Source organism: Crassostrea angulata, chromosome 7 (assembly GCF_025612915.1).
Source record: "Crassostrea angulata isolate pt1a10 chromosome 7, ASM2561291v2, whole genome shotgun sequence".
NCBI classification, from domain to species: Eukaryota; Metazoa; Mollusca; class Bivalvia; order Ostreida; family Ostreidae; genus Magallana; species Magallana angulata.
In genome coordinates, this window is record NC_069117.1 from 2,504,807 (window position 1) to 2,518,622 (window position 13,816).

The 13,816-nt window shown below is 31.9% G+C and overlaps 1 protein-coding gene across 1 annotated transcript; it reads right to left on the minus strand.

Moving 5' to 3' along the window:
• Nucleotides 1-1,700: 1,700 nt before the first annotated feature.
• LOC128155657 (uncharacterized) lies at nucleotides 1,701-11,940 on the minus strand. The gene is made up of 4 exons (XM_052817469.1): nucleotides 11,872-11,940; nucleotides 3,985-4,040; nucleotides 3,513-3,619; nucleotides 1,701-1,969 (listed from the first exon to the last, which is right to left on the minus strand). The coding sequence occupies exons 1-4, from the start codon at nucleotides 11,938-11,940 to the stop codon at nucleotides 1,893-1,895; spliced, it is 309 nt and encodes a 102-aa protein (XP_052673429.1). The 3' UTR covers nucleotides 1,701-1,892.
• Nucleotides 11,941-13,816: the final 1,876 nt, after the last annotated feature.

The following is a 13,816-nucleotide window of genomic DNA, read 5'->3' on the forward strand; positions in this document are numbered from 1 at the left end:
TATCATTCTTATGGTTTTCAATGAAATGTAATTTCAAATAATTTTTCAGTCTGTTTTATTAATTTATTTGACTGGTTGCTTTGAGATAAAATTATTCTTTTTAAAAATATCTTTATATCAATATCAATATACTCCTCCTAGGCATCTGATCCTACATTTATCTTTTTAGAGATCCGTGTTGCTCTGTCTTAAATTTTTATTTCGCTTTGTGGATTGTTGAGATGATTGACAATTTGTCATTGTCATTTTTTATCAAAAACAAATAATCAAAAGCAGATTGGCTCTTATGAAAATTTCCATCTGAAGTGATAAGACACAATATGTAATTTTTCTTCTTCCTTTTTTAAAAAAACAAAGCGGATTTTGTTACTTTATTAAAAGAAATAAATAAGGTCATATTTTTTAAAAGCTATTGAAATATAATCTAACGAAGAGGAGATTCTGCAAGGGATAATTTAGAGACATTTATAATATCATATCGTATTAAGGTACATACCACTTTAGAACAAAAAAAAGTGATAAAGGATCTCCTTGTGTTTTCCTCTCTTTTGAGCGCAACTAATAGAAACGTGTTCCATTTTAAATTCAACTTAAAAAAAAAATTAATTTGGTATTTTTGTTTTGATTTGTAAACTTTTAAGAAAAGTATCCCAAAATATTTTACAGCAATGTCAAACAATATCATAGAGATGACAACTTCCGGAGTAGCTTTTTTTGCTCTCGCCGCTGTCCTATTTCTTGCAGAGCCTGTCGCCTCGCAAATTTACCAACAGGCGAGTTACGGCCAGGGCGTATATGCTCAATACCCAAAACCTGCAGCTCCGCAATCGGACATCACTGTTTTCATTATACCACGTTGCTTATCTTTTTTGTACTAGACGCTTTGATTTTAAACCAATGCATACGGCGCAAACTAATAAAAACAGTTGAACTTAACTGAACTCATTTTCAAACGTTTTAAAAATGTCTCGTGTACAAATAAATGTAAAAGCAAATCTACCAACAAATGGAAAAATGTTTCATTCCCTTGGAGAAGGCGGTCTAAGTTATGGAACTTGTGCCCAATCCTAATTGTATTTTTGTACAATAAAGATACGTTCAAATAAAATCATTCATTTCTTGATTCCAGTTATACTCATTGTGTTGGTCATCGTCTGTATACCGGTATACCAGTTCGTTCTTCAAGCCAATTCGAAAAAGAAACCACAACTTAATATCAATCAAAATCTACTACTAAGAAATACTGGTCTGGATATAAAAAATATCCTGCAAAATATCCCGGATACTGACCTGGAGATGGAAACGAATAAATAAATGGATGAATCCACAATGTCTGTTGTTGTTGATTTGTTTTGAACATATTCTCGTCTCATGGTGAAGATAATTTATTCTACGCATTAAACAACAATTTTGACATAGACCGAGTTCTGTCAGTAACACAGTGTTTTAAAACCAAAGCTTGTCAATACTAAGAAATCTTAAATGACGAACTATTTTGATGTTTTGAAAAATGTAAAATATAATTTTTATTTTAATGATAATTTTCAAATAAAATGTTATCATGACTATTGCATGATTAAGTCAAATGGAGGAATGCAATATATCCATTACGCTGAAGAGTCCTTCTCTCGGCAAAAATGTTAATTACTCTCCAACAGTTTCAATGTAATAAGTGTAGCTTTTTAAATAACTAAAAACAATCGACATAAATGTGTTTATTCTATTAAAGTAAATCATATACTAATCTGTATTATATATAGTTAATATTTTAAAACATTACTATAAAAACAGGAGATATAAAAGCAACTATTGAAAATGGCAGAAGTGGTTGATCATCCATGATATAAAGAAGTCTACACTATTGGAAGCCTGATTTAATAATTTCTCCATTTTTACTGATAGAGAACAAGGACTATGGCTGCGATAAGAAGACACAGCACACTGATTACTGGCACACCGGCGCTGGAACCTGAAAGTAAATGTTGATCTATACAATCTTCAGCAAACTATCGCTAAGAAACAGTTTAGAAAAAATAAGGTGCAAGATGTAAATACAAAAGGGTCAAGGACTTTTATGGTCACCTGTGTATGATACAACCCTAAGGAAGGCTAAATGGTCAACAAATTATACATCGGATCTACCTTAAATATTCATATGTAATATTTTTGGTCTAAACCATGATTTAAAAAAAGAATTCAGTTATTTTGATTTTGTGTTTTTAAAACCTTTATACATAACTCTTTTTAAGAGAGCATTCTCGTTATCATGGGTGTAACTATTGTATAGCATTCTAATGTATATTCTTGCAAAAACTACGCAACTTCAGATTATTGATTCAAATTAAATACAAACTGTCATGTTTTAAACATTTGGTAAAATAATGTTCTCCACATTAAGCATTAGATAGTGTAATATAAACTGATGAAGAAAAATTTACATGGCCCAAAAGCAAGATTGATAGATGTATGAACAATAAAGGAATAAACTTTTAAAAATTGATTAAATAAACATTATTAAAAAATATTTAATACTTTTGTATCAATAAAGGTTTTTAATTAATTAACAAAAGATTTTTGGGCAGTTTAGAGTTATTTTATTCCCAATGGTAAGATGTTAAAGGGTAGAAGATTAATAAAAATAAGCTAGAAACATATTAAAGCAACAGAAGGTGGTAAATAAAATTAGCATTAGCAACACCCCTGTTCTTAACTTAAACACAGGCCATGGTTATTTTTCACGTTTATTCTTTTAATATAATGATATAAATGATATATAAAAATGAAATCAGACTTGGCAAAAAAGTTACATTAGTCCAACAGCATATCCAAATGTTGATAAAATCAATCGAAGGGAAACTGAGATATTCTATAACCTGCAAAATTTTGACCGTCGTAATCTCTTCCTCTTGCACCTCTAAAAATGTGAAATATTTAAGCTGTTTTTTTCCTTTTGCTTATCCACGAACAAATTATAACCAAATTTTCCCATTAAGCATCGTTTTGTATTACACATTTCAATGTAGCTTTTATGTAATTTATTTCCTGTCTTGACTCATATGAAACATTTTTACCAGAAGCAAAGATGATTCATCATTGTCATCGATTATTTATCAAATGAAAAACACTTTCTACAAGTCTATAAAGAAAGTGCGTGTTTGCTGTATTAACTTGCATCCTCTTGTGGTTAATGTTACGATTATTGAAATGGTGTTTGAGGTTTGCAGAAGGAATATAAGATCTGCGAATTTAGATTTTTTTTTCGATGAGGGAGGGCGTTTAAGGAATAACCATCTTTACCAGGGGTGTCCGTGGCCTATGTTTATTCTACTCTGTCATTTTTTCAGGGGAGAACAGCCCCCCTCCCTCCCTCCTCCCCTTAAATCATGTATGAGATGACGTTAAACGAGTTAATCTGACTGGGATAAGGTACAACAGAGAGAGAAACATTCTTAGTGTTGAGAAAACAGATATATAGTCGCTACCAATGTAAACTTATTAAACTTATGTCTTACATTCATGTTGAGCCATTTGTTCCTCTGCTTTTTTCAGAGTATCTTCAGCATTTGAACCACAGTCCTTTAAAGCATTTTTAACGCAGGTAAGATACTCTGACACAGATCTAAAAAGGAAGTTTGATTATTATGATGCATAGAAGTGTTTGGTACATTATGTATTTAAAGAGGATCGATGTGGTCAAAAAATAACAGATCAGATTTCTTTAAGATTGGAGATATGATTTGTAAGATTAAATTTAAGCTTCAAGGTTTTAGTAATTCTAATTTCTATATCTTTATAAAAAGCTTTTTTTCTATAGGTGTCATTGTCAATACAGTCTAAAAATGACCATCACCACCAAGCTCTCTTATATCCGTACTGGAAAAAACCCGAGAATATCAGAAAGACAGAAACCCATAAGGTAACCCTGAAAGGCATTGAGAAAACCCTAGGTGAACCTGACGATTGCACTGAGGGTACTGAGCTAACCCTGAGTATCCCTGAGGTTGGCTTTGAGGAAACCCCGAATGACCATTAAGTCGGCACTGAGGAAACCCGAGAGGACATGATATTTGCAATTAGGGTGCTGAGGAAACCCTGAGTGACAACAAGCATTCTGAGAGTATTGCATAAGCAATACACGTCCCCTACCGGTTTGTAGAAATTTGTGAAAACAATGCACTGTTATGCAGAATATCATTTCTTACCGTCTCAACCCGATAAGGAACCCAATTCTGATAATACATAAAACCCTGTCGATTTAATTTACAACACAATGCTTGACACTATTTTACAAATCTTATTTGTTTGTTAGAAGCAACAAGAAATCATATTGACGCAAGCGTCAAATGGGCCGCAAAAAATATAATTGTTGTATGAATCATTGGTTGTTTACATAAAAACACACCACAAAGAAGAAAATTAGAGTTGGTTGTACTAATTTTTATGGTAAATTTTAATATACTTTCAGCAACTTGTTTTGACGTTTAACATTTTACTATTATCATAAAGAATCTTTCGTTACTGTAAGCATTTCTAACGGAAATTGTATGATCATTGGCATAGTATGAAGTAATAGAGAGCACATTGATTTGTACATTACTCTAATACAAAGTTCAACTCATCATTTTTCTCTTGAAAATTATGTATTTCAAACCATTTAGGGTTTTTTTTGTTGCATTTTATTGAATGAAAACAAATGCATTAGTTTAATATATGATTTCAAGGGACCTCATAATAAAATTAAAATTGATTAGTTCAAATTTTCCAGTCAATTCAAATTTTAATTTCTGTCATATTCTTGCGTAAATAATTCATATAATGTCATTTCATGATATTTTCTACCACATTTTACATGGAAATATAATAAATACACACGCAAAGTCATTTTATTTGACACGGCACATAGAAATTCAAATATATCATTGATATAAAAAGAAATGACATTCAGGTCTTTAGTATTTCAGGTCTTTAGTATGTCCCGTATACCGATCCTGATGCATTGTTTTGAAAAGAATGAAGAACTCCGAAATTTTTTGATAAAGAATGAAGAACTCCGAAGTTTTCCGAATAGATTATAGTCTCGATAAAAACGCGCCAAATACCATAATCTACTAAGTATGACCTACTATTCATTTACGAGTAAAACAAAAAATATGTGATATTTTCTAAAAGGCATAAAACATATTTATACATGCAAATTTACTTTAAATTCATAAAAATAAGCATAGTATTAATTCTATTAAAAAAGAACTATCCCGCAGAAACGCAGTAAAAATATTTAAATGTGTATCAAATAACGGACCGCCTTCCGGCGGCCCGTAATAAAAGGAATGTTCCACGAAACGTACGATATTATTACTCACTGACAACATACTTTCCTCGTTTATCTGATACACACCGAGCCCGATAACGAACCCGAACAGACGCTACAAAAGTGTAAACTTGATCTGTAGTTTGACATTTTGAAGCTGCTCAGAAAATTTCGTATTATTCTCAAACGCATAAAGTAAAAAAGTGCGGAAAACTGAAGTGGGACAGACAGACGGACGGACAGACAGGCGGACGGACTGAAGGACGCAGAGGTAAGCTATAGTCCCCTCCGGTGAAAACCGGTAGGGGACTAATAAGGTTCTGATGCCGGTACTGAGGGAATCCTCAGAGACCTAAAGGATTTACAATAGTAAGAAGATATAAATTGATTTAGAAATTAAAAGATGAGCGCTATATGTATTAATTGTTAACATCACGGTGTCATAACTTAATGTTTATAATAATGGTACAGGATGATCCATTAATTTTGATACAATTACTATACTTAACAAACGCCCTCTCTGATAAGGTAAACGGTTAATTAAGAAATCTTCTTATCTCTTTGACTTCAATTTTATAACGTTTGTAAGGAATGGAAAAAAAATTATAGATGCAAGTAAATATGATCAGTTCAATTTGCTTTGTGTAGTTTACGTTAACCGTGTACACTGGTTGTGTTTATATACAAGAACTTACCGAAATAATGTTTCATAAGACTTTGATTCCACCACCAGTAAGCATCCTTATTCACTATTTTCAATCTCGAAACATTAGGCTGGTGTGAGTATTATAAAACATCAACTGTTCCTCATTCGAGTCAATTCAAACTAACGAGCATTCTCAACTTTGTGTATGTCAACAAACTTGATTGTTCAAGACTTCTGATCAGTATTTCTATTCAATCAAATGAATAAGCTCTAAGAAATATTATTTAGAGTTAAAAAAATTATTTCAAGATTTATTTCAGTGAAACTTTACATTAAAACAGTTAGACTTATCTCAGAAATGACGTACTAAATTGTATTGTGCAAGGTCACAACAACCGCATAACACAACGTTGCATCATCGTTTTTCATCTTTGAAAAAAATCAATTCGGGTCATATAAGAGACTGTCTCAAAAGCTCCATAACATAAATCAAATTGTACGAGTTAAATAGGACATCTGTAATTGTGTGATTTTAAATTTGCTTTATCCAAATCGTTGAAATGGTTATATTCGCTCGGCAAGCCTCGCGAATATATAAATCATTTCAACTCAGTGGATAAAGCAAATATAAAATCACACAATATAGATATCCTCTATATATGCAGTTCTAACATCTTGACTGTTATGGCGTGTTAAAATCATTATGTACATGCATTTGTATGGTGGCAAAACTTGTATGTATTGTGGTGAAAGCTTGACTCCTTTATATGGTGTAACAATTTTTAGACGGTGGCTGTTCAACAGCCTCCGTATATTGTGATTGTCTTGTCCGTGACGTCAAATAATGAGGATTCCTTAAGCACATCTAGCGGTGGTCGAAATAATGAATAATTATGAGATTCAATGAATAAACATGGTGTGCTTCTTTGTCATATCGTTCGCATATTATCAATTAATCTCCCGCGGAGACGTATCTCTCTTTACAGTTGCCCCCTCCCCGCAAGTGATTTGGGAAGTCGGTGTATTTAAAATATATATATATATATATATATATATATATATATATATATATATATATATATATATATATATATATATATATATATATATATATATATATATATATTTGTATATAATATATATCATTAAAACTGGAACCATACTACTGAACTTGAGTTCTCTGCAAATTCAAAATAAATAGCAAAATTAAGTTCATGTGTTTATTGTGTCCATAGGCTTAACGAGAGAGAGAGAGAGAGAGAGAGAGAGAGAGAGAGAGAGAGAGAGAGAGAGAGAGAGAGAGAGAGAGAGAGAGAGAGAGAGTGAGAGAGAGAGAGAGAGAAAGAGAGAGATTTCTTTTGAGAAAAAAGTAGACGAATTAAACTTCACAAACACTGTCACAGTATATCATTCTTTAAATTAAACAACACAAACAATGTATAATACTTCATTGTTAAGTATGCTTCCTTTCTCTTTCCTTGAAATCAAACATCACAAACAGTGAAGAATACATGTACTTCATTGTTAGACATATTTTTTTTTCTCTTTACTAGAAATCAAAACAACACAAACAGTGTAGAATACTTTATTGATAGGCGTGCTTCCTTTCTCTTTCCTTGAAATCAAACATCACAAACAATGTAAAATACATGTACTTCATTGTTAGACATACTTTTTTTCTCTTTGCTAGAAATCAAAACATCACAAACAGTGTAGAATACTTTATTGATAGGCGTGCTTCCTTTCTCTTTCCTTGAAATCAAACATCACAAACAGTGAAGAATACATGTACTTCATTGTTAGACATACTTTTTTTCTCTTTGCTAGAAATCAAAACATCACAAACAGTGTAAAATACTTTATTGTTAGGCATAATTCAGAAATGAAAACTTTTCCCCCCTTATCTTGGAAGGAGCACGTGGTGCACCTCGCGCGTTGATTTGATTAACAGGGGTAACACGTGGACTGTGACTGAAAATGCATGCTGGATTCAATCACAATGTTCTATATTCTTTTGTGGATACTAATTTTATGAATATATAATATTAGTATATATTTTAAATGAATGTACGTAAAATTACGCCTAAAACGCTCTCTCTCTCTCTCTCTCACTCTCTCTCTCTCACTCTCTCTCTCTCTCTCTCTCTCTCTCTCCCTCTCTCTCTCTCACCGATCATAATACGAGAATATCTGGATCGACGACACTCATTAATGAAGAAACCCCTTTTGCAAGATAGAAAAGGGGGGGGGGTTGTTGTACAGTTAGACAAAGTAGTTTGCAATTTAGAGGTTATCTTTTGTCTTGAACAGGTGTGGAAACCTCTAAAATATGCCGTTTTCTACCTTTTGTTTGCAAATCACTATACACAGGAAATAATATCAACTTAAACTAAATATACACAAGAAAAGAAATGTGTACATAAATAGTTTGCGTTGTATTTTTTGAGTTCGAGTTGTATGCATTTAATAACATGTACAGTAAAATGAGTTTCCAATGTTGTTTTGTGATGCAAAATAATTTCCTCCTTCCTTTTTTGTAAAGATTAAACACATTTAAGTAGTAATATTTTAGCAAGCTTATAAGGTTAAGATAAGAGAACAACACAATTTTTTATAATATTATCTACCTAACTCTGATATCAACCTGAAAAATATCCTCGCGACCTTAAATTGCCATAATAATAAACCGCTTTGCGGATATCCTAATATGATAAGGGTAAGCGCGCTGTGTTTCCTTAAATAAAAAAATCATATATTGTCATTAGTTTAATTTCCTCCGAAATGATGCCTCCGTCTATCCGTACTTTCAGTATTTTGATATTATATGCCGTTGTTGAGTCATTATATGATGTGGTCAGTTCTTTACATGATGTGATCATTATATGGATTACTAACTTCTTTATATGCAGTCGTAACTCTTTATGATAAGGTTGTAAACTGTTTCCCGCTGAAACGTTTTAATGGGGAAGAGGTCCAGTTTTGATTAAAAAAAATACCGCGTTCATTGTGACAGTGTACATGTCGTATAATGAATAAACCACTGCACACAATGGTCTTACGATATAACGTAATGATGTTACCACTTCATATAAAGATTTTACCCCTGTATATAATGGCAAAATTACAGTATATAATGATGTTAGCACTGCATATTATGATGTTACCATTGCATATAATGTTATTACTATTGCATATAAAAAATATTCCAATTCATATAATATGAAATTGACCTTTAGGAACCTCACTACACCTACACTTTTTAAGACACTAAGTCACAAGATGGCGATTTAAATGTTTTGTTAAACTGTTTATATCGTTCGAAAAGGTTGTATATCGTCGTATCTAAATGGTTAAAGTATTGGGCTTCTGAACCGAAAATCATGAGTTCGAATCCACCTGGAGCTTTCGTTCATTTTAACTGAATTGAATTTTTGAAAATGTAATTCTTCATCCAAAATTGCACATTTTTTTGCCTATTAGACTTAAATACTTCTTATCCATTATGATATATATCATAATTGAGTAATTTTCTGCTAATTTGAAAAAAAAATATTTCACGGTGTAGTGAGCCACCTTAAGGTGGAATAACACACCTGGAAAAAGTCACTCAAATTGACAGGAAATTTTTTGATTATGAAAGATATAATGATAAATTAACTGTACAAATGTCAAAAAAGCGAAAGATTTGCAGTTTAGGGATAAAAAATGAATATCTAAAATAATTATTCCATGTAGTAAGAAACAACAAAGCCCTTGCGGGATTCGAACTCGGGATATACGGATCACAAGTCCGACACTTTATCCACTCGGCTAAAGAGTAAGTTACATGATTCAGTCCATAAAATCCTTTTAATAAAACGAAATGTTGTTTCGATCAGCGGTCAGCAATTTTATGATTTGTTATTCCACCCTAAGGCAGCTATGGCGTTCCTTGTGACCGGGGACGGGATGATACTTGGTTGGCTTCGCCTCGCCAGGCATGACATTTTCTAACCAGGTTTCATCCTCGCACCCGGTCACTACACTACTATGTAACTAATACATTGGTATGCTCATATAACTTAAACGTTTTAATTATCGATGCTTTTTTGGAGTCATAATGAACATGCAGAAAACCTTGATTTCACAATTAATATATATGATATTAGAGTTTCTGTAAAAAAAATAAAATTTTGAGCATTTCTGAATAGTACTTTTTTTTTTCATAACAAAGTGTATTTTAAATTATATGAGATGGTATAAAAGTGTCCGTGTGTGGCAACGCACTTTAAAAAAATTACGCACTTTGAAAAAAATTTTCAATGTGCGTGAAATTTTGGACAAAATCAACGCACTTTGAAAAAAAATTTCAAAGTGCGTTAAATTTTGGACCAGGTTAACCCACTTTGAAAATTTTTTTCAAAGTGCGTCATAAAGGTACATCAACATTTTTTAGTATCGAGACACTTAACGCATTTTGAAAAAATATGTATAAATCACATATTTTGGAATTAAATTCCTAATTTGTTGATAGTATGATGATTTGTTAACGCTAATGAATCTAATTTACTTTCTTTAAAATCGGGGATAGGGATGGGAGTGGGGGGGGGGGGTAACCAAAGATACAGGTCAATTACCTGTGCTTCATTTCATTGATTACAGGAAGGTCCCCCACACCTCTTTTGTCCTTCCAAAACATGTTTAATTTGATATTCAGCAACTTAGAGTAAATGTAAAAATCGGAAAAAGAAAAACGCTTTGTTGAAAATTAAGTACAGTGATATTATTGGTAATCATTTCTTGGTATGTTAAAGAATCTATAAGCGTTTCAACATAGACCCTCTTTTCAAATTCTAATCAAATAAATCACTTCATTAAAAAAAACTCCATGTACATTGACAAACATTAAATTATCATAAACTTAAACACTGATCCTCTAATAGATCATGTTGTTTTTGATAACCATAACTAACTTATCCTTTTTTTAATCATGTTTGTCTATAAAGCACATGCAATTGCAGACAGTTGAAATATGTTATACATTATCTCCATTATAAATAAATTAAATAATTTTCGTTTCTGGCACAGCACAATGTACCAGATAATTAGTAACTTTGCTGCATACACAAAAAGGAAAATGCAGTTGCTAAGAAATGCAGTTATTGTCATATTTGGATAATTCAAATCTCCCTAATTGTTCTATGTAAATTGTCAAGCTGCGTAAGCTAATGAGAAAAGGAAAAACTTCTAATATAGAAACTGTTAATCAAGTTAGCTGAGAATGCAGTGGGTTCCTTCTAAAATATATCCCATTAAGCTACACAAGGTTAAAACAATTATTTATTGTATCTAAAATTAAATATTATTTCGACTAAACTCTGAACAATTTTTTTTTCAAAGTGCGTTAGTATCGACGACATCAACGCAATATTTTTTTTTTCAAAGTGCGTTGACTTGGTTAAAAAATTAACGCACTTTAAATTTTTTTTCAAAGTGCGTAATTTTTCAAAGTGCGTTGTAACATCCGTGCGTCTTCACTTAATGCAATGAGCAATGGGAACATGGAGCATTCGATGCTGAAGACTTTGCCAGGCGATGTAAAACACATGTTAACACTTTGCCAGTTTGTATCTTGAAAAATGGCAACCATATGAAAAGTGCGATGAAATATACATGCTATCTTTTCCTACTAATATGACAGTAGCATGTTTTGTGCTGTTAAAAATATTTTGTTTTTAAAAGTATAAAAATAAGTAAGGAAAACAAAGAACATTATACCCAAAATAAATAATATACAATTAACTTGGCTTACAATGCGAGCTGACACATACATGTAGGTCACAATGCATCGTAACGTTTTGACAACCTCAATGAAATTAAATACTATGCATGAATTTTCCAACTTTGAATAACGGATATGACAAGTGAGTTTCCTAACCTTAGGGCCAACGTAAACGTGTATCATTACGAGGAGGACAGCGACGTAAACTCTTATCGAGACGGCCATTTTTCCTAAAACCCAGAGAGCCGTGTGCTGCGATGAATCATATAGGAATGAGAGTACCAAACCCCCGGATGTTTACATCAGAGAAAAAGTTATAGAACGTTGTAATAAGAAATGAATGGGTAGGCGTTAGGCGATTGGCTGAATTCAGGTATGTGACAATTCTCATTTTGTAGTAAAATTATTAGTTTTTAAAATAAATGATGGAATGGGGGAATATTTTAAAGAATATAGCAACACTAGGAAAAATTGTAGGGGTGGGGGTTGATTTTTTATGAAGAGTGACATTTACTGCCGGTCGCTGTAAGTTGTAAACAACTGCAAATTTGACCTATAAACGCCACGGAACCCTATATTTTTTTTGTCATTTCCTGAAAGGTCTTGAATTGAAGTTTCAAATGATACCAAAGATTTGACTGAAACTATTATAGTAAAGTACTGAGAGGTCATAACATTTGTATGGAGTTCTATGAGAAAATAATTAGTAGGCTTTTCCCATATGATGCTGTGACTGTAGTGCGGCTGGAGAGAGCTAAGAGATTCTCCCAGTTATCCCCTAACGATCAGGGTTCCGGAATTCCAATAGTCGCATAGATATAAGTGATCAATTGTTTTATGGTAATGTACACACACACATGCACAAACGCATGGATGCACGTGTAGACGCAAATATGCTTTAATATGCATGCGGTTTTGCAATAAGCGTTTTAAAATGTATAGATAGTATCAGTCTTTCAAACCAGGGTATAGATTATGATGGTATAATGAATATACTCCTCCCCACGGATGTCGCATACAATTTATTCTAAACTTTAATATCTGTTTTCTATATCCATTATAAAAAAACCACTAACATTCGAACAAGTAATAGCTTTCCAAAAAGCTTGCCTGACTAAACAAATTTATTCAATGGAAGCATGCATGTTTCAGTTAGGCTATCTTATAAGAAATGAATTTTAATTTTTCGCTGCTGATCATTAATTCTTGTGCATGTACATGTATATCACTTGAAATTAAATCATTTCTTTCCAACAACAGAAAATAGGAAAGGATATAAATGTTCGTATTGTTTTTGAAAGTGTGTGGGGGCAGCTTTATCTAAAACATCTTGACAAGCAGTTAATACAAGGGCAAATTCTCAAAATCATGAAAAAAATCCTAATTGTAACTTAAATTCAATTAGATTCCTTATTTTGTATGTATGCTTCGAGTGGTTACATTTAAAAAAAACTACGGTCCTCTAATGCAATTTTAGGTAATATCCAATCTTCTGATTGTAACTAAAGTCAAATGTAACCTTTTATGATCATTGGATAGAAAACCCGACGAATGAATTAAAGCACCAATAAAATAAACACTATATATAAAACAAAATAGTCAGTTGGTAGACCTTAAAAGTAAGTTTCCATACACGGGTATTTATATCACCTAGAACAGATAATGTTGCTATACTTTTGTTATCATTCTTATGTTTTTCAATGAAAGGTAATTTCAAATAATTTTTCAGTCTGTTTTATTAATTTATTTGACTGGTTGCTTTAAGATAAAATTAGGAAATTCAAATTTTTTTTTAAATATCTTTATATCAATATCAATATACTCCTCCTAGGCCTACATTTGTCTTTTTAGAGATCCGTGTTGCTCTGTCTTAAATTTTTATTTCGCTTTGTGGATTGTTGAAATGGTTGACAATTTGTCATTGTCATTTTTTATCCAAAAAAAATAATCAAAAGCAGATTGGCTCTTATGAAAATTTCCATCTGAAGTGATAAGACACAATATTTAATTTTTCTTCTTTTTTTTTAAAAAAAACAAAGCGGATTTTGTTACTTTATTAAAAGAAATAAATAAGGTCATATTTTTTAAAAGCTATTGAAAT